Source organism: Nelumbo lutea, chromosome 2, assembly GCF_056320005.1.
Source record: "Nelumbo lutea isolate HS-2025 chromosome 2, American lotus-T2T, whole genome shotgun sequence".
Taxonomy (NCBI): Eukaryota; Viridiplantae; Streptophyta; class Magnoliopsida; order Proteales; family Nelumbonaceae; genus Nelumbo; species Nelumbo lutea.
In genome coordinates this window covers 19,070,710-19,092,221 of record NC_142685.1, presented here as the reverse complement: position 1 = coordinate 19,092,221, position 21,512 = coordinate 19,070,710, and the positions used below count along the sequence as shown (strand labels likewise).

At 38.9% G+C, this 21,512-nt stretch overlaps 1 protein-coding gene across 1 annotated transcript in view; it reads right to left on the bottom strand.

Annotated features, from left to right (window-relative positions):
• LOC148868980 (uncharacterized) overlaps nucleotides 1-15,298 on the bottom strand; it is a 47,687-nt gene extending 32,389 nt beyond the window's left edge. The window contains exons 1-2 of the mRNA XM_088973836.1: nucleotides 13,701-15,298; nucleotides 9,727-10,021 (exon numbers count right to left, since the gene is read on the bottom strand). Coding sequence (XP_088829962.1) covers nucleotides 9,727-10,021; nucleotides 13,701-15,039 — 1,634 coding nt within the window. The 5' untranslated portion in view covers nucleotides 15,040-15,298. The remainder of the gene's footprint in view (nucleotides 1-9,726; nucleotides 10,022-13,700) is intronic.
• Between the last annotated feature and the right edge of the window lie 6,214 nt (nucleotides 15,299-21,512).

Here is a 21,512-nt window from a genome sequence, read left to right as displayed (position 1 = left end):
AAGGGACTGAGAGTAGGTTTCTTTCACAGCATCCCATATTTCCTTAGCTGTTTTTGCCCATAAGTAGTTTCAGCTAATGTGTGGCTGCATGGAGTTGCACAACATGTCATCACCAAATAATTCTCCTAAATCCACTTAGCATAAGTGGGATCCTCCTTAGTTGGTTCCTTCATATCTCCCAACAAATAGCTCAGTTTTCCTCTACCCCCAATGGTCATCATGGCTGATTGGGCCCATTCTAAGTAGTTTAATCCATCAAACTTAACAGTTGTGATATGGAAAGTGTTCTCAGTCATGTTACCTGAACCAGTCCCAAAAACACCCTCCCCTTGGCTCTTAAACTCCATTCTTGATTAGGAATTAATCAAAAAACACCTCCTAATTACTGTAACAGTCGGCCTACTGGGTCTGTAACTAGTAATAGTGGGTCTAGAAGCAGAATTCAGATTCAGTAATTAAAAAAAAAAAAAAAAACCTTTCTAATTACTGTGACAGTTGGCCTACTGGTCTTGAAGCTGATAGCAGTAGTAGCAGAAATCAGATTCAGCAGTAACAGTCCTGAAGCAGCTCTACTGGGTCTTCAAGAGAGCAAAACTTTAAATCGAGAGAGACAAGTCTGATCAGCTCCCCAGAAAATTCTGAAAGCACTGATCTTGATCCAGGAATCCTCTGAAATTCTGATCGCCACCTCCAGTCTTGATCAAAAAGCTGATCTTGAACCTCTTATCTTTCTCTGATTCTTCATGGTTATCAAAGGCATGATTCAATCTTTGGACAGCTGTTGCAATATCTGATAACCTCCAAGAATCAGCCGAAGAAAGACCTTTCTATTCTTCCAGCCCTAGGCAATTCTCATGTGGTCGGATGGATCAGACTCACATGAGAAGCCCTAGATCTTGCTCTGATACCAAGTAGTCGTACAAGACTACAAATAGCCTTAGGTTTTGAACAGAAAAATAAAAGAAAAGAGAAGAGAGATGGAGAGGGAGAACTCGTAGAGTGGTTTGAGAAAAGAGAGAGCGGTTGGTATTGTGTAAACTAAAACTAACATAACTAATTGCTAACTAGTTGCTGTCATACAAACATAGTGTGGACCACACCAGTGGGGCCCACATTAGTGTTCTCTACACGGTGTGCTCCTGTATCTTCAAAGGTGAGGGCTTTTTGTTGGGAAGTTGTTCTCCAAAAAATTAACACTTTGGATGTGCTTCGAAGAAAGAGACCAAACTGATGTTTATCCCCACACGTTTGTAGGCTTTGCTTGAATAGTAGTGAGATGGTGAATCATCTAACCTCCTCTAGGAGGTCAGCAAATGGTTTGGTTGACGCTTCGGCAAAGCAAGGGGTTAATAGGGAGACTTTATTTTGGGATGTTTGTAAGTTGATTATGTTACGAGGGGTCACCTTATGTTTTTGAAGGAGACAACTTTAATGCTTTTCCTTTTAAATTTAATGAAAGTTATTGTTTCCTATCAAAAAATAAATAAAAAAGAGGACACAAGGCAGTAGAAGGAATGTAACAATGGATGGTTTACTGTGAGATCATTCTATAAAGTAATCATCAGGAACCAGGTGGATAACTACATTACGAAAGGAATATTGGGCAATCCTATCCCACCTAGGGTAGAGGACTTCTCATCACTGGTGCTGTTAGGTATGCAGAATTCCTGAGTGGCAGTATTTGGTGAATCTATCAACAACTACAAGAATGACGGACTTGCCATAGGAAAGGGGCAGCCCCGTTACAAAGTCCATGGATATATCAGCCCACACTTGTGTAGGAAATGGGAGTGGTTATAGTAGGCCTGCTGGGCTCTGGGTATCTGCCTTATATTTTTGGCAAACGACACATTTGGCTATGAATTTCTGGACTGAATTCTGGATGCCTTTCCAATGGAACTAGGTGGCTAGTCTCTTGTAAGTATGCAGAATTCCTGAGTGGCCTCTTGTTGGTGATGAGTGGAATAGTTCAAGAAGCTGATGAATATGGACTGAATCCTGTGGTATCACCAGTCGGTGTTTACAAAACAGCAAGTTATTCTCCACCCTGGGTGGCTGGTAGGGTCCTCCCCGAACCTGTGAACACAGGTTGCTCAATTTTGGGTGCCTTTTGGCTTCTTCCCGTAACTGATCCATGAAGGAACATGTTGGGGACGTGAGTAGTAGTGGGAACAGTTATGATTGGCGTGACAATGCATCTGCCGCTTTGTTAGTGTGCCCCGCCTTCTATTCAATGACATAATCATAACCAAGTAATTTGGCTACCCACCGCTGCTGTTCTAGGAATAAAACTGACTGTTCCAACAGAAATTTCAAGCTCTGATGGTCAGTTTGTATGATGAACCTCCTCCCTAGAAGGTAGGGTCGCCATTGCTGAACTGCAAGAACAACCGCTATCAATTCTTGTTCATATACTGACCTGGCCATCTTTGTGATGTCAATGCTTTGCTGAAAAAAGCTAGTGGCCTCCCTTCTTGCATGAGAACCCCACCCACTCCTTGGCTTGACGCATCACATTCAATGATGAAGTCCTTTGTGAAATCTAGAAGTGTGAGCGTCGGTGGAGATGAAACAGTTGTTTTTAGTGTCTCAAAGGCCTGTTGTGCCTCCATAGTCCAGCAAAATCCATTCTTAAGTAAACTAGTCAAAGGTGCAGCAATCAGTCCATACCCTCTAACGAATCGACGATAGTACCTTATTAGGCCTAAGAAGGCCCGTAACTCCTTGACATTTTGAGGTTGGGACCAATTTATCATGCTTGCGAGTTTTTCCGAGTCTGCCACTACAGTGTCGTTTTCAACTACGTGCCCAAGGTAGTGTACTTGAGTTTGTCCGAACGCGCAATTTGACTCCTTTGCAAAGAGTTTATGAGTCCTTAGTAATTCCAAGGTAGTTTGTAAATGCACTAGGTGTCCATCCCATGTAGCAGCACTATATACTAGTATATCATCAAAAAAATTAGTATAAATTTGCTCAAGTGGGGTCGAAATACATCATTCATGAGTGCTTGGAAAGTAGCCGGAGCATTGGTCAATCCAAACGGCATGACCAAAAACCCATAATGCCCATCTTGTGTACGGAAGGCGGTCTTGTGGATGTCGCCATCATGGACCCGAATTTGATGATATCCTAATCTCAAGTCTAGTTTGGAGAATATTGTGGCCCGACCGAGTTCATCTAGTAGTTCATCAATCAACGGTATGGGAAACCGATCTTTTACAGTAATGTTGTTCAGGGCCCTATAGTCTATACAAGACCTCCATGTTCCATCCTTCTTTTTAACGAGTAATACCGGTGAGGAGAATGGGCTATGGCTAGGTTGTATAACTTTTCTATCAAGCATATCTTGCACTTGTCTCTCAATTTCTAGCTTCTGAAAATAAGAGTAACGATAAGGCCTTACATTCACGGGTACAACTCCGGGCATCAAAGGAATGCAATGATCATGAGCACGTTCCAGTGGAAGTTCTTTAGGCTCTTTGAAGACCACTGAAAACTGCTGAAGTAGTTGTTGTAGTTGTATGTGGAATTCTTCATATCTATTGGAGTTACTTCCTTTGGCTAAAATTGGGATGTTCCAGTGGGAGCCTATCTGCATTAGAGTGATGTGGGTTGGATCTGCTACTTGTTTTCTTAGAGTGGCAAGGCTAATGGGCCCTGGATCCTTAGACATCTGCCCTTGAATATGCACCTGTGATTTTCCCACCTGAAAGTCCATTGTGAGATGGACCCAGTCACAGATCACCAGCCCTAGTTGCCTTTAACCATTGGACTTCAAGAACTACATCCGCTCCACTGATTTCTAGGGGGTGTAGGCCTACCTCGAAGTCATGTCCTTGTATTTTTAGTTTTAACCCTGTGCATATACTGTCACACACCAGGTTGCTCCCATTAGCTACATGCGCCCGGAATGTTGTGGACGGTTGGACTGGAATCCCTAGTTGCTTGACCAATGTTTGTGTGACGAAATTGAGGGTGTTGTCAGTGTCTATGAGAACCGACACATGGCGCCCTTGTATCAATCCCGTTACTCTCATAGTTTGAGAGGATGCAAGACTAGTAAAAGCTTGAGTAGAAATCTGTTGAATTAAAAAATATGAAAGAAAAGTAGTTTCTTGAAGATAGAAAGAAGAGAGAAGGAGAAGAAGAGAAGTTGAAAAGAAAAGAAAGCAATAATCTGGCCACCTCCTTCACTTATTATTTATACTAAAAATAATATAACAGTACAAAGACAACTATGCCCTTATAGGGCGGCAAAACATAAAACAACATATATAACACTCAAAAATATAATAAAATTTGGACTCACATAACTACTATGGTCCCCACCTCCTATCTAACAACTAAGATAAAACATCTACTCAAAAAAACATCATAAAACTGATTAATCTTCAAGACTCCCCCTCAAGTTGGGAGTAAATGTCACACATTCCCAACTTGTGTAGATTATGTTCAAGCTTGTTCTTTGCCACCCCTTTAGTGAGAACATCAGCCAACTCTGAAGAGACATAAGGCAAACAAACTTCTTCGGTTGTTACCCTTTCTCTTATAAAGTGTCTATCAACTTCAATGTGGTTTGTCCTATCATGCTAAATTGGATTGTGGGCAATATTAATTGCAGCCTGATTGTTACAGCATAACATCATAGGTTCTTCTGCTTTCACCCCAATTTCACTCAAAAGAAATCTAACCCAAAGAAGTTCTAAGACACCATGAGCCATGGATCTATACTCAGCCTTTGCATTTGACCTTGCCACAACTGCCTGCTTCTTACTCTTCCAGGAGATCAAGTTTCCACCAACAAAGGTACACTCCTGATGTAGACCTCCTATCATCTAAGCATCCTACCCAGTCTGCATCTGTATAGGATTCTAGCTTCAGATTCTCATGATTTGAGAAAATAATGCCTCTGCCAGGGTGCTTTTCCAGATATGCAAGTATTCTCTCAATAGATTCCAGTGCTAAACCCGAGGTGCATGCATATACTGACTCACAACACTGATAGCATAAGAAATATTTGGTTGTGTCATACACAAATACAGCAGTCGGCCCACCATTCTTTGATATCTCCTCACATCCTTTACCAACTTGCCATCCACACCATTAATTCTGTGATTTGGATCAACAGGAGTGTCTACTGGTTTGGTCCCCAGCTGCCCAGTCTCCCACAATAGGTCAAGTACACACTTTCTCTGTGAAATGAAGATCTCATGCTTGGATCTTGCAACTTCAATCCCCAAGAAGTATTTGAGCTCACCAAGATCTCTGATATCAAATTCTTGTTGCAATGATTTTTTGAGATCATCAATCTCCTCCAGATCATTTCCTGTCACTACTATATCATCCACATACACAATCAAAATTGACACCAGAGCGTCTCTCCTCTGCACAAAGAGGGTGTGATTAGACTGTGTCTGTGTGTATCCAAAACGGATGAGTGCCCCTCTGAACCTATCAAACCAAGCCCTAGGTGATTGTTTCAGTCCATACAGAGATTTTCTAAGTCTACACACCTTTCCTCTACTAATATTTTCATAAAAGCATGTTGGAATGTCCATATATACCTCCTATAAATCACCATTGAGGAAGGCATTTTTTACATCAATCTAGAACAAGGGCCATGAATAGGTGGCTGCTAGAGATAAAAGGATACAAACTGAACTCATCTTAGCTACTGGTGCAAAGGTTTCCAGATAATCAACACCATAGATCAGAGTATACCCTTTTGCTACCAACCTTGCCTTGTACCTCTCTATCTTGCCATCGGCCTTCACTGTGAATACCCATCTACATCCGATTGTTTCCTTGTCTAGGGGGAGATCAACTATTTCCCAAGTTTGATTTTTTACCAAAGCATCCATCTCATCTTGCATGGTTGTTTCTCACTCAGGTTTGGAGAGAGCCTCAGTAGCATTCCTGGGTATAGACACAGAATCCAAGGAAGAAAGAAAAACACGGTAGGAGGGTGATAAGGCACTGTAGGAAAGATGGTGTGAAATGCAGTGGGCTATATACTTTCTCTTCCCCTTACGAAGTGCAATGGGAAGATCAAGGTCAGTGGGATCAGCTGCAACAATGGTGTTAGGGATAGGAACATTATCATCATAAAACATAACAGGCTCAAGCTCAAGAGGAAAAACTAGAGATGTATCTATCGAATTTGGAGTTTTAGAAGGACTAACAGAGAGTGGTGTCGGTTGAGGATGTGTGGAGTCAACCATCATCTACCGGCACTGATATTTTTGTGAGGCTGCCCGTAGTGGCTCAGGTAATGAAACTGGAAGTGCAGGTGAACTGATGTAGGTACTGGCTGAACTGATGGAGGTGTTGGCTGAACTAATAGAGGCACCAAAGAAACAAAAAGAGGAACAGATTGTGAGTTCTCCTCCCCAAAACTCTCCTCCTGAGGAGAACCACACGAGAAGAAGAAGGTGGATTCAAAGAAGATAACATTCATAGTGACAAATCTGCTCATCAACACTGGGTCATAACAGCAATACCCCTTTCGGTTCTGAGCATACCCAGGAAAAACACATTTCTTGGCCTTAGGATTCAATTTCTTGCGATGAGGGCCAAGAATGTGAACATAGGAAACACAGCCAAAAACCCTCAGAGGTATATAAAATATCACCCCATCTGGAAAAATAAGACTAAATGGCACCTTAAACCCCAAAGTTCGTGAAGGAACACGGTTAATCAAATGCATAGCTGTAAGAACTGCATCTCCCCAGAACTGCAAAGGAACTGAAGCACACACCATAAGACTCCTTGCCACCTCCACAATGTGTCTGTTTTTCCTCTCAGCAACTCCATTCTGTTGTGGTGTATGCACAACTGCTCTGATGAACTAGACCATGTTCTAAGAGATACGTGGCCAGGTCCTTCTCAAAGTACTCTCTGGCATTATCTGATCTAAAAGCCTTAGTTCTCACTCCAAATTGTGTGAGAACCATCTGGTGGAACTGTCGTACCAAGTTAGGAACCTCATCACGTGATCTCATCAATTATATCCAAGAATATCGTGTATAATCATTCACAAACAAGAGAAAGTAATGGAATCCTCCTATGGAAGGGATATGATATGGCCCCCATACATCAGTGTGAACGATATTAAAAACAGAAGTACTTCTTTTATTACTTGGTTTAAAAGACTGTCTACAATGCTTTCCTAATTGACAACTCTCACACTCCAAAGTAGATAACTGAACAGGCTTGCAAGGATACTTCTGGACATTCTTTTGTCCACTACTCCCATTCTTGGTTATCCACTGGCAATCCGATGTCAGCTGGTTCCTCCTCTATGTTCTCAGTTTCGGGCTAAAGGAAGAATACCTGCTGGATCTTGCAATGATGGCCTGGTCCAAATTTGTCTCCACAAGCATAACAAAGACCCTTCTCTCAACAGGCTTGCATCTCGGCCCAGGTTAACCGCTTGCCTAGGGCGAATGGGCTTGAACTGGCTTCCTTGCCCACAATTCCCACTCTTGGTCTAGAATCCGGTTTGCCTAAGATACCAGGTTCTGGGTTAGGTATACCTGGTCTAACTGTGGCTCCCAGAGGTCGATTAATTCTTCTTGCTCGATTTGGTTTATCCTTATAGAGTCGAGCTAAAGTTGTTGCATCAAGAAAGTGGTAGGTTGCATAGCTTTAACCTCCGGTCGCAGTTCTTCCCTTAGTCCGCCGACAAAACTACCAACCAATGCGTTTTTCGGCCACCCTTGCACGCACACAGCCAATCTTTCAAATGCCATCTAGTAATCTTGGATGGAGCCGGTTTGTCGTAATTTGGCAACGCTTTCATCATAATTTTCAAAGGTCGATGCTCCAAACCTAATTGTTAAGGCATTGTGAAGTCCGCCCATGTAGCTCTTGGGTGTTGTTGCCGATACCACTGGTACCAGACGATCACTTCTCCTTCCAGGTGCACGGAGGCCAGGGGAATGCAATCAGATCCAGGCATGTCGTGGTAATCGAAATACCTTTCCGTTCAAAGGAGCCAAGACGTTGGATCACCCTTGCGAAGATGGGAAACTCGATTGTTGCCATTCTATTGGTTCCTGATCTGCTCTGGTGACTGGTATCATTGTGTTCTTCTTGCCCTTCTCGATTCGAACCCAACGGTATCTTCTCTAGTCGTCCAAGCAAGGACACAAAGCTCTCCTTAATTTCTTTAATGTCTGTTGACATTGTTGCATCTCCCCTTCCATGTTGTCGACCTTGTTCTCCATCGAGGACGACCTTGTACTTGGCATCTTCACTCTGATACCAACTTGTTAGGTTGCTGCCTAACGCAAAGCTCTTTGAGGGAGCCTACCTCCTAAAACAAGAGAGAGAGAGAGAGAAAAAAATTTTCCAAAATCAATGTCGCCCCCCTCTGATCTTTCTTTCATTATTTATAATTGTGATACAATCAGTTACACAAGCCTATCCACTTGTACAATTCTGTTATGTACTCTATTCTAGTGGTTGGCTTTCAGTTGTATTATTTTAAAGGCTGGCGTGGCCTTTTCTTGTAAACTTGACTCACTGTTTTAGTCATTTGTGTCTTAACACATGTGTCACAATTCCACAAAGTAGGGAGAAAATATGTCCAATCTGTGGAGACTGGACAGTTTTTAATATAAGAATTAACTCCTACATCCTTGTGATTTATACACTTAACCATTTAAATAACAAAACCAAACTTCAGCTCACCCAAATATAGATGTAACCCTTCAAGGGAGAGAAACCAATAAGCATAGTTTGCATTTTTCTGAAATATAGAGATTCTCCAAAATCTCCCTATTTCCCCAAGGGACAAAAACAAAAACATCCTAGAATAAAAAATAAAATAAAATAAAGTAAATCTATCTCAATATTTCCCTGATATTTCAAAAATGGTATATAAACAAAATTTTAAATTCATTATATGCAAATATTCAAAATTTCAGTGAAATATTAGGAAATTTTCTGTAGTTTTGCCAAAAATCAATAGGAAACAATCCTAATGCATAGAAAATCCTCAAAACACATTTTTGCATAAGATTAAGGAAAAAGAAAAAAGCATTTGGAATTATTGATTTTAGATCTTTGAATCAACAACTTGAACTAGGCTTTAAAAAATATAAAACTTTTAAAAATTTTAATTGGATAATTAATAATATACAACAATATAAATCATAAGAATAACTAATATGATCTCATAATTTAAGATAGAGTTCGAGTTCATCTTAAAGAACCTCTATGTGAAAGAATTAGGAATATAAGGTTAACCTTGGTTTATAAGGATATTCATTTTTTTTTTGGAAAAGGTAAAGTAATATTTATAAGGATATTCATCTTGCATGAGAATAATTAGATGTTCCCATTGATACCTATTTAAGAGTTTTAATCTCTTATTGTTTATGGTATATAGTGGACTGTCATTTTTTTGAGTTTTAAGTGTGTGATTATATCTTGTTTAACATTTATTTAAGTTTTATAAAATAAGTTTCATTTTCACTGATAAAAAATAAATAAATTTCATTTTCTTTTTTTATAGTTTTTTAGATTTTTCAAATATCTGAGCATAATTTATAAAATCCCGGATATTACCCAATTTGCACATGGAAAAATGCCTGATGAAATCAAAATTTCAAATAATGCCAATAAAGATCTGATATTTGAGAAAGAAAACTAAGAATGCTAAAGTAATACAAAAATGCCACCCCACCATACAAATTCAAAAAGAACATGATGCAAAGATACCTCACACGTCTAAGATATTCAAAACCATCTTGAGGGGAGCCAGAGTCAAAATCAGGTTCTCCTTCGACTAAAAAGGCAAGTTTATGGATGCTTTCATACTCATCCTCACTGTCTTCATCTTCATTGAATACCTCTTCAATGATGGTCTCCTCTTGAATGATGGTGCAATCATTTTGATCATTAACACAATCTCCACAAGAAAGATCCAAGGGATTAACATAGACACCACAAGCTTGATCTAGAGGATTTGCCTCTTTGTATTCATTATTCTCCGTATTTGGAGGACATGACTCACCTGAAATACATGACCAAATAAAGCATTCTCATCCATTTTTAATGAGGGTAGGAGTAGCCATGGCAAGAATACAAAAGAAGAGATGCACAATATCCAAGATGATTAAGTGCATGGATAAGCCATTTCAACCCATTGAAGTGCATGTAATCATGAATACAAGTTTTATTAACGTGTAAAAGTAGATAAATAACCCATTTTTAACAAAAGGAGAAGCCAGGGAAAGAAGAAATTACAACTATTTGCAGTACAGGTTTTATTAAGAAGTATCATCAGCTTATTATTGTCATTTACTATGGTAGTACATTTTTATCATGAACACTATCACTAAAGCATTTACTTCAGAAGTCAACATTAAAATTGGGTAAGCGCTTTTTGTAAGGGTTTTATACAAATGTCTATGCCACTTAAAACTATCATCTCCCTAGGGTTCAAGTCTAGTGGCTCTTGGCAGGAATATTGTGCATATTGCTTGCAGATATCTTCAATGCACATGGATTTGCAGGTAGTTCCATCTTCCCTTTGCAGCCACCGTACCTGTGCACAGTATAAATAAAACCCCATCAAATTGACACAATCTGACACATAGACCCAAGAGAAGAAATAGCTTGACAAAAAAAAAACATCTAGAAAGGAGGTGAGGACTTGACTATGGGAATGGCATTATTTTTTCTTCTTCCATTCTCCACCAGGGAAAGAAACAAACTATGTATTGAAATGCTTCATCAGTTATCCACAGATCTGTGAACAATCAGAAAGTTAATAAAGGTGCCTCTACAGTCTACACTATATCAGCATGTAAAAAGATGGCACTAGGATATAGATACTGACACGAATACCAATACAACATTTCTTAATGCTTGGATCCTGTCAAATTTAATTAACTTCTAACATTTTTTTGATAAATAATTAACTTCTAACAATTTTTGATGAATTTCTAACACATACAGATTTCTTTATAATATGTTAGTTAAAATATACAGCTAAGTGTCATTTCTTAATACTTGTATCCTGTCAGATTTAATTAACTTCTAACATTTTTGATGAATTTCTAACACATTCAAATTTCTTTATAGTATGTTTGTTAAAATATACTGCTTTATATATCCTACAAGTGTTAATGCCTTAAGTGTCTATGCAGTATCTGCTGTGATATTGGATGCTCATCGTATATTCATATCTGACACTGGTATTCTAGACATGTCAGGTATCTGGGTATATAATAGAAAACAAAATAAAGGGGACCATGTTTATGTCTAAACCTAACTCAGAACCAATTGACACCAAAATAGGAAATTAAGATCCATAAGATAAGGAAATGCATACCAACAAAATCATTAATAGGATAAAAAAGAAATGTGACTGTGACTAGTCTCATGAAGAGAAAACATAATAACAACAACTATGACACCAACACTAGAAACAGTCAACATATATGATATGGAAACTGGAGGAAGTAGTGGTAACTGGTAAAGCAGCCTTTTCTGCCAATATGGCAGAAGTTTTCACCAAAAAATAAAATACAAGGCCTTAAACTAATTTTGTCCCTGTCAAAATGGTAATCCTAAACATAATGCAATGAGTACAGATGTAATAACCACATTTTTTGGACAACACCCATGGCCCATGAGCAATAGTATTGATGAACTTTTTGGTGGCTCTATTACTGCTATCTTTGATGGGGTTCCTTGGGTTAACTTACGAACATGGTCCTTCGAGTATCAACTAAACCAATGGAACTTTCTTTTCTCCTTTCCAGGTTAGTTGTAAACAGCTCATTTAGAAGGCTAGAGCTTTTAGGTCCTATCCTCTTAGAATATAGCTTTTCCTTTTCTGTTATTTTTCCAGTAACACAATGTGAACTTTATCAACTATAAAGATACATATTAGCATACAATACCTACGTTTCAAGTTTCTTTGAGGCTTAAGCAACTAGGAAATACCTAGAAAATACCCAAGTTCATTACACAACCTTCCAATAGGCATATATTTAATATTGCGCCAAGCAAAAGCCCTCTCTTTGGGGCCTTAGGGTTAGCTGAAATCAGCAGGTAAACAAATGTCCATTTGTACCACCGTATAGTAAAAAATTCTTGGTGCAATAGTGGATTTCCTAAACCTAAGAGGTAAAAGGTGTTCTTTATTTTCTTAAACGAGCAAGTGCAAAAATTTGTTCCAATGTACAGAGAACTAACCATGGATGAGTGTTTTCATGAACTTAAGCTGGTTGAACTTTATTAACTATAAGGATACATATTGGCTTGATCAATAAAGATATAAGGATACATATTGGCATTTAATACCTACATTCCGAGTTTCCTTGAGGCTTTTTTTTGAAGATAAATAAAGAAGAAAATTTATTAACGAAACAGCAAAAGGAGGATACAACTAGGTGATAAGACATCACCCAACCCAGGAAAAACAACATCAGCTAAACCCCTTGCACCTTAAGAAAACAACCCTAAAATAATCAATTACATTTTGAGATCCCCACCGCAACCAAAACTGAAAACCCTATAAACACATAAAAACCCCTTCCTTGAGGCTTAAGCAACTAGGAAATACCTAAAAGAACACCCAACTCCATTACTCAGCCTTCCATTGGCATCTATTTAATATTGCCCCAAGATCCAAGAAAGCATTAACAGGTAAACAAATGTCCATTTGTACCACCATATAGTAGTAGAAGTTTATTGGTGTAATAGTGGATTTCCTAAATCTAAGTGGTAAAAGGTGTTCTTTTCTGTTTCCTTTTTATGATAAATGGCAAATTTTGTTCCAAGGTACAGAGAGCTAACCATGGATGAGTGTTTTCATGAACTTAAGCCGGTTTGATATTAGAGTAAATACTCTTTACAACCTATGGGTTTGGCACATAAAGAAATTTGAACTTTCTAACATCATGCATAAATAAAAGAATCCATTATTTTCACCCACAAGTAAGAAGGAAGGCCTTCCCATTTTAAGGAACCGATAGGAATTTTATCAGGATATTCAGTGTAGGTAAGGTTATAAGTCACAAACATGAAATTTTTTTGATAAATAACAATGAGTCGCATTAATATTGGAAATTTTCAATAGCAAAAAAAGCAATACTACTCTCCACATGCTTAGAGTAGTAGTATAGAAACATCGTAGTCAAAGACTGTCAATATCATGCTGAAGTAAGAATAGTCAGTACGCATTTATACCTGGCCCATGCATTCCCCATTCTAACTCACTTTTGTTAACACTCAACCTTGCAAGAGTGTTTGCTAAATTGTTGGCATGAACAATTGCAAATTGATTTGTCAAAAGACTCAATACATTGGATATAGCACGTAAATTGAATACCAAGGAAAATTTCCTTTTGTAGTTGCTATTTTATGACCAATTACCAATGAACACATTGACTAATATACAGTCCAGCCTTCATTAAAATATATGCCCCTCAAACCCTGATTTTTTTTCTCAACCTTTGCTTTCCTTCAATAGCATCATACAATCAAATGTTAACTATCTCCAAGACCAGATGCTGAACTAGAGCCTAGTCCTATACTCAAAGGCCAACAAGAATATAATTTCTTCTTAAGAACAAACATTCAAATCCATAAATAAGCATATGCATAATTAAAAATAAAGTCAAACAGAAAGAATAAGAAACTTTCGAAATGAACAAGATAGTCAAAATGAGGAAACATACGGAGAATTCCGTCACCCCCTTTCTTCTTTCCAGGACGTTGTCGATTATCAACATTTCTGTGCCTCTGCGTCTGCTGCTTACATCTTGTCATGCCATCAAGCTCCTTCGCCACAACAGGCTCCAGAGCGTTGTATATCTCTTTCCACATAGTCTGCTGTCTTTCAACATCCACAAACCTCAGAGCATCCATTTCGTTCCTTGAGTAACTAATCTTACATTGACCCGGTTTCATTGGGCAGATATCTCGAACTTCAGCCCAAAGATTTAACACTCTTCGAGTCTCATTCATCACTGAAGCCTTCTTCATGGCCTTTAGTTTTCTCCTGGAAAGCTTCTCCTTCCCACTTGTTTCTTCTTTTACATCAGTTTTCACATCTTTCTCTGAACCTTTACCGAAAACCACCACCCTCGCGATCTTAACACAGTCAAGTCCATGTTTAGAAATCGATGCTTGATGAGTGTCTGGCGTTTCTCCTTTTTCTTTACTCGACGAGGAATTTTCTATGTGCTCCTCAGTTCCATTGAAACCTTTCGTCCTGGAACCATCATTTTCCATCAATTCTTGAGCTTCTTTGGCCTCCGAAACACAAGTTTCACACTCAGGCCCACCGTTCAGCTTCTCATCAGTATCCTGTACTTCATTTTCCAACTTTTCATGCTCTTGACTGATCTCCTTCATTTTTGCATCGTTGTTATGAGCATTAGAGATGGATTTAAGCTCAGACTCCAGCACATATTGCGTTTCCTTAACTTCCAATAGACTCTCAGGATTCCTTTGACATCTCCTCAAACTGCTGACCTCCTCAACGAGATATTGAGGTTGATAGATAGACACAGCGTCGTCTTGCACCATCTTTCCCTTTTTTTCAGAAGCTAAGAAACTTATCTTGCAATCTTCCAAGATAGGTTCCGTGCGAGATCGTGCAACAGAACCCTTCTCTTGGACCCACTCTTCGCTCAGACTGTTATTGTGACCTTTGGATTGCAAGAGACCTCCCTCGCAGTCATCGATAAAATGGGCAACCATCTTCTGCGGTTCTACAACACCTGAGAAAACTCCAGTGTTTTCACAACCAATCGAATCCATTGTCTCCGTCAGAAGACCAGTGCTGGATCTTTCAGAAACGGAACTCGCCTTTTTCTCTATAATTTCTTGCTTTTCTTCGATCTCAGAAACGATCATCTCTTGCTTTTCATCAATAACTTCGGAGAAAACTACTTCAGAAACAAAATCCGACTCGCTTTCCGCAAGTTCTTGCTTTTCTTGAATCTCATTGTCTATCTCAGCGATTTTTCGTTTGAACCGACCGCAATTATCATGATCAATCTCTTCGGCCATGACGTGAAACGAAAAGGTTCAATTGCTAGGAACCTCAAGAATCAAGAACTACAATTTCAGACAGATAAACCAAGAAGACTATGAACGACTGAGCCCATTATTTGGATCTTTCAAGTCCATCTAGTCAGTAGGGTGGCTCTGTCTAGTGATTCAGTGTATTCCTGATATTTTGAAGTTGCGCTCGCAGATACGCATCGCAAATAGCGAGCGAAAGCCGAAAGGAACGAAACCCTTATAGGTGGTAGGGAGTTCAAAGTCCAGACCTAACGGAGTAACGGGTACCCGCTACGAGAGCGAATCAGCCCCCCCCCTCCCCACCCACCCCACAAGACTGCTCCCACAACGTCCCCCAGGAGTTCAGATCTGCGCCCCACAACGTCCTACAGCGCATCACCGCCTTATATTGGGAACATCTTCCGATGAAGACATCATTGGGAGGTGTTTCCAATACATGGCAGGGATGCACTGTAAGACATTGTGAAGCGTCCCAACAGATTGGAACTAGTCCCACAGCACATTCCCATTGTGGGGGTTGATTGGAAGTCACCCAATATATAACTCGGAATTCAAATCTGTGCCCCACTATGTCCTGAGACACATTCCCGCCGTGTATTGAAAATATCTCTTGATAATGACATCATCAAGAGATGTTCCCCGCACATTGCAGGGATTTACTATGGGACACCGATGTAAATCCCATAACTCGTCCCAAACTCGCTAATTCCCACTTCCAACCCATATAGGTTTGGACTTTGGTGACGAGTTCACATATGAGCCCCACTGCCCCACAACACATTCCCATCTTGTATTGGCCCAATGATGTCTCATCATCTCCCATACTGTTATCAAGAGACGTTCCACTACAAAATAGGGATGTGATGTGGGGCATTTTGGAGCGCCCCCTTGTGGGGTGTAGTGTGAACTCAAAGTTGCTTAAAAGTTTGGTAAGGGAAAAGGTAAGGGCAAATTTCTTTGTGAACTCTTCGTTATAAATCATGGACTGATATTTTTTCAAAATCTCCTAAAATACTCTTTTATTTCACAAAACTCAGGGCATCAAAATCGGGAACGGAAACTTCAAACCAAAGTGCAACGGACAATTTCTAGTGCACGGGCTATCTCGGCTATAATGCGGAGGAGGCGTGTCTCTAGGACGAGTTCAAAAAGGGTTTGGGAAACGATGTGTTGGAACCTGACCAGTAAGAGGGCGTCCCCAGCGATGACAGCCATATTGACGCTGAAGACAAGTTTGGATTTCCTGCACAATCCTTCCTGAAGACTTTTCTGTACATCAAATCAAAAAGTGCCATATCAATATTCTTTTGTGTTAAAATTTTACATGTGTGAATTAGAGTAGTGATAGACGTTTCAAACGTCTTCTCTGCTTCTAATATATTAAAATTTTAAAATAAATAAATAATACAAGTTAAGATTTCTTTTTCCTATTTCATTCAAATAAAAAACAAAGAAAATTAAACAACAGAGAATAAGAATTCCTCCTTGACTTCCGATTTCCAAGAATTAAAAGCATGCAAACTGAGATAACTCTCTGACTTATAACCCGTTACTTCTAAAATGAAATGGGAACATCCCAATAATCTACTAAAAGATATGGAAGAAGCTATTATGTAGGAAGTTTGATTTGAGTCGATACCGCTTTAGAGATAGGCAAGGATTCCGATTAATACCTTCAGCTATCGTGTCGTGTTTCATATTTTTGTAGTGATGTTAAGCTACAAAATCAATGATTTATCCAAGAATTAGGAGTGGCTACTTGATCCACAATGATATGTTGTCACAGGCTAGTAGAACCAATTGCATCATCATTCGATCAAATGAAATGGACTTCATCAAGAGCTCACTCAACCCCAGCAACTCCGACTAAATCGCCGAGATACCGGTGAATTGTCTTGCTCCCATAAGCTTGTTCCTCATCTACAGTCATACTATCATCTATATTTTTTCTGTTTCTATCTGAAACTTTGTTGGGAAAGCGGCGGAAGCGAGTGGAGCTCCGGGGAACCTAGTTTTCTATAGGGCGACATATTGGAGGTGCCATCACCGGCATTGTTGGCATCAGCATCCCCATCGATTTCGTAGGAGTTAACAAGAGTACCAAGATACTGAGTTAGTTGCAAATACACTGCTAACCTTTTGATGGGTATTGGCGGGAGCGACTAAAGATGATGGCTCTCTCATGTTGCTAAAATCTCCAACTATCTTGATCAACGGTGATTCAAAAACCATGGAGTATATAAAGAAAAACTTATTGTGTAGATGTTGTTCTAATAGCAATTCGACATCGAAACAATATATAGATGCACGGATTCTAAATGATGAGTGGTGATAGATTCTTTGTTCTTTTGAATCTTTTATTGTCTATCTACATATTAAAATTGACAGAGAAAGGTCAATTAATTACTTTACCTCCATTGTTGATTCTAGTTGGTTATCACTCGAATAATCATCTAAGCTTTCACACATTTAATTCCTGGAAATTGGAAGTCAAGGCGGAATTCTTATTCTCAATTGTTTAATTTTCTTGTTTTTTATTTAAATGAAATAGGAAAAAGAAACCATATTTTTTATTTATTTTAAAATTTTAATATACTAAAAATAGGGAGGACATTTGAAACATTTGTTACTCTAACTCACGCATGTGAAATTTTAGCATAAGAGAGTATTGACATGGCACATTTTGATTTGATGTACGAAAAGGTCTTGAGGAAGAATTGTACAGGAAATCCAGACTCGCTAAAGACTACATGATTTGTGGGGTGGCCCTGACATACTCTAACTCACGCATGTGAAATTTTAACATAAGAGAGTGCTGACATGGTACATTTCAAGAATGATTGTGCAGAAAATCCGGACTCGCTAAAGACTATGTGGTTTGTGGGGTGGCTCCAACATACAAGATCATTGTCCATGTTAGGAAGATCATCGTGAATCAGAGAAGCGGCATGAAATTGTTCACAATCCATCAAAGCTAATCACAAGGGTTGATTCTTTAGTGTTGGATTTTCTTTCTTTAAATGCCTCTCCTTTGTGAGGAGGGACTCACTCATATAATTAGAATGGTGTTTTTCCTAGGTTATGATTTTTCACGCCATAAAATGAACTGGATGAAGATCGATAAAACACTTCCCTTGTTCTACTAAGAGCGTCACCATATAAAACCGCCTATAAAATGGGTCGAGTACTTTTGTTAGATCTCCTTTAACTTGAACAAAGAAATAACTTGAAGGGCCACTATTACAGAGAACTATGGTCTCATTAAAAAGACAATGAGATGCCATATTAGCTTCTTGGAAGATTTAACTTAACCTAATTGCTTGGAAAGATAGAACAAACTTTGAATACTAAGGATGGTGGGCAAAGACAAGGTAGATTTTGGGCTCAAACTCTGAATTGGAGTTGTCAAAATCAAGGTTTCTAAAACTGACATGTACAACGAACTGTTGAGGGGTCCGGTTCTCAGGTCGAACAATCCAACTATTCGAACCGAATGGATGACTCATTCTGACAAAAAAAAGGTCAAAACCGTTGAACGGTTTGAGCGCTCAGGTTAGTGGCTTGCTAACCAAATCAACATTTTTTGGAAAAAAATGGTTTTGGGGAAAACAATCACCTGACCAGTTCCTAGTTTTTCCGGTTTGGTCCGGATTTGAAAATCATGGTCAAAACCATCTCCAACTTTTTCTATTTTTCTTTTAAAACCAAATTGACCCAAAAATACTTTCATAACTTCTCATCGGGAAATACTTTTATCATCTCATTGGTGATTGCCACTAAAAGAAGAAGAAGAAGAAGAAGAAGAAGACATCTCCGATAAATTGATTAAAGAAAGGACAACATAGTTGGAAAAGGAAAAAACCTCTGGTGTAAAATTAATGTTACATGGTAGCTAGCTATCCTTGGATGTGGGTATCAGTCGCAACCTTTCCTGAGCTTTGTTCCCTTTCTTCGTTAAGAAGGGATTGCATTTGCAAGTCGTCTCATTAAGCTAAGTTGTTAAACTCAAGAGCCTTGGATTGCATGGTAGGGTACCTCTGTTGGCACAACGTCACAAGTCTTTTTCACAAAATGCAGATACTTGCGGGGCATCTCATTACGTGAGCCACACTGTTGGTTTCAATCTTCTTCCAAGCTAAACATGCATGGACACCAACCGTGGTCACACCAACAGCCAGGGTGCATTTCCAATAGGCATCTTGATGGATTGATCCATTATAGCCAAGTAATCCCGTTGCGTGCAACATTCAACTACCACCAACAATGCTTAACGAATATCACCTGGAAGAATCTTTTTCCTACAAAATTTGAGTGGGGATTTGGGTACCGGGCACACTCCTTAACATGTCAACCATCGATTTCCCTTTGGTAGTCCTCTTCTCGATCTCTGGTATTTCGTTGGGCTCCTATATCCACTCATTCAACAGCCTCTTAAAGAAACATATAATCTTGTCCTCATCATACTCATCATACAAATTTCATCCGCTTAAATTATTATCATTGTTAACACCAAAGGAGCCTCTGTCCATCAACGTTTCCTCTGCCCGCTTCTCCATTCTCCTTGTTCTTCCTATTTGTCAATACTTGATTTTTCTTTGGCCTATCATTTGATTTCAAATTTGTCTCAAACATCTAATCAAGCCCTCCGAAGCACCCAAAAATCCTAACTTTCAATCCCAAAGTCCCTAAATTCATTGTTAAACTCATCTGATACCAATCCGATGCCCCTGAATAACCCATGTCTACACTTTTACCCTCATATCAAACACCACCATCAGATTCAAGACCTCTCAAAACACCTACTTGACAAATCTCAAATCAAAATTTCTCCGCTTACCCTCCCATCAAACGAAAATTCCATTCCAATGCCTCATTAGTCTAAACACTTAGAACCCAAATTTCCTTAATCTTAACACATCCGAACAGATTCAACCACACCATTGAACTCTGGATACATCAAAACACTTGCACATAAAGTTTTAACCCTGAATTCCCCCATTTGCCCTTTCATCAAACCAATATTCCATTTCAGAACATTTAATTGACCCAAATTCCTATGATCTTGACCCTCCAACACTAATCAGACATAACTATCATATCTCTGACACCTCCAAATACCTACCTATAAAATTTCAACAAAAAATACCTCTTGTTTACCCCTCCATCGCACCTAGATCATGTTTCGAGACTATATATTGACTGGATTCCAAATCCTTCTGATCCAAGCCCAAATGGCCCAATATGACCTTACCAATTACATCAAACTATCCAAAAACCTTACCTTATGAAATTTCACCCCAAACTACCTTTATTTGCCCCTTTATCACACAAAGATTCCATTTTGAAGCCCCAAATTGACCAAATCAATGCTTTTCTAGATCTGCCCTATTCGGGCCTAGTTGGCCCAATCAAACCCCACCAATCAACCCATAATGTCCAAAAATACCTTTGTTAGTGTTGTTTTGTCATGACTGGAGAGGCGATGGAGTTGAGAAGTGGCGCTAGGGTCATTGAAGATGTCCTCACCAATAAGGATATTGAAAGGGTCGAGCCATAGGGGATTGCGATCTTGATGTGATGGCCTGTAGAGGCACATCGCCCTGAAGATCAGGGAGTGTGATCCTGATGTGGCGCTCACGATAAGGGTGTTGATGAATGGAAAGTACATCGGTGGAGCCAACGAGATATGATAAATGCATGAAGATGAAAAACTTAGAAAGGTTTTGGAAGATTGTGAGGTGGTAGACGATGGATGTAGCAACATCGAGGATGGAGAAATTTTTTGGCAATTGGATTTTATTTTGAAAAATTGAGGAATTGTGGAGGGAAAATTCAACATATCATTTTTTTTTTTTTTGTTACTTAACAGTGATGTCAATTGTCAGAAACAGTAGGGGTACTTTAAGACAATAGGTAAACAGTAAGGGTAGAGTTAGCTAATTAACTACATCATAAGAGTAATTTAAGAAAATTTGCTATTGCTCCAACTATACTAAAATTTATGGTGGACTGAACAATAAAAACCCCTTATTTTCTAATATCTTCATGGATGTATTATAATTAGGGTTTGCTCTCTTTTTTTTAACTTTCGGAGGGAAAAGTTGATAAGTGGGATTTTGGTTCTCGTTGACTAAGATACCCATGTTTTGTTTTTAGATTAATGTGGGGCTCACGAAAATTTTATTTTCCCTAGGTATCATTTATGGGTAAGTAATTTTTCCAATTCGAGGAAAGTTGTTAAGACTTGGATGGAACAAAATTGCCCTTTTAATAATGGCTTTTTATGACTAAAATGATCGTTTTCTTATTTATGTGGGAAATAAAAGAACATGGATAAATGTATTTATCTAAATAAGTAATTTACCAAAAATCGAATGGAACCTTAAGGTTCAAAATTTTAGCATTTTACATAGATAAGGTTGAATATGAATGTACTATAATAGGCTTTAATTTTGGAT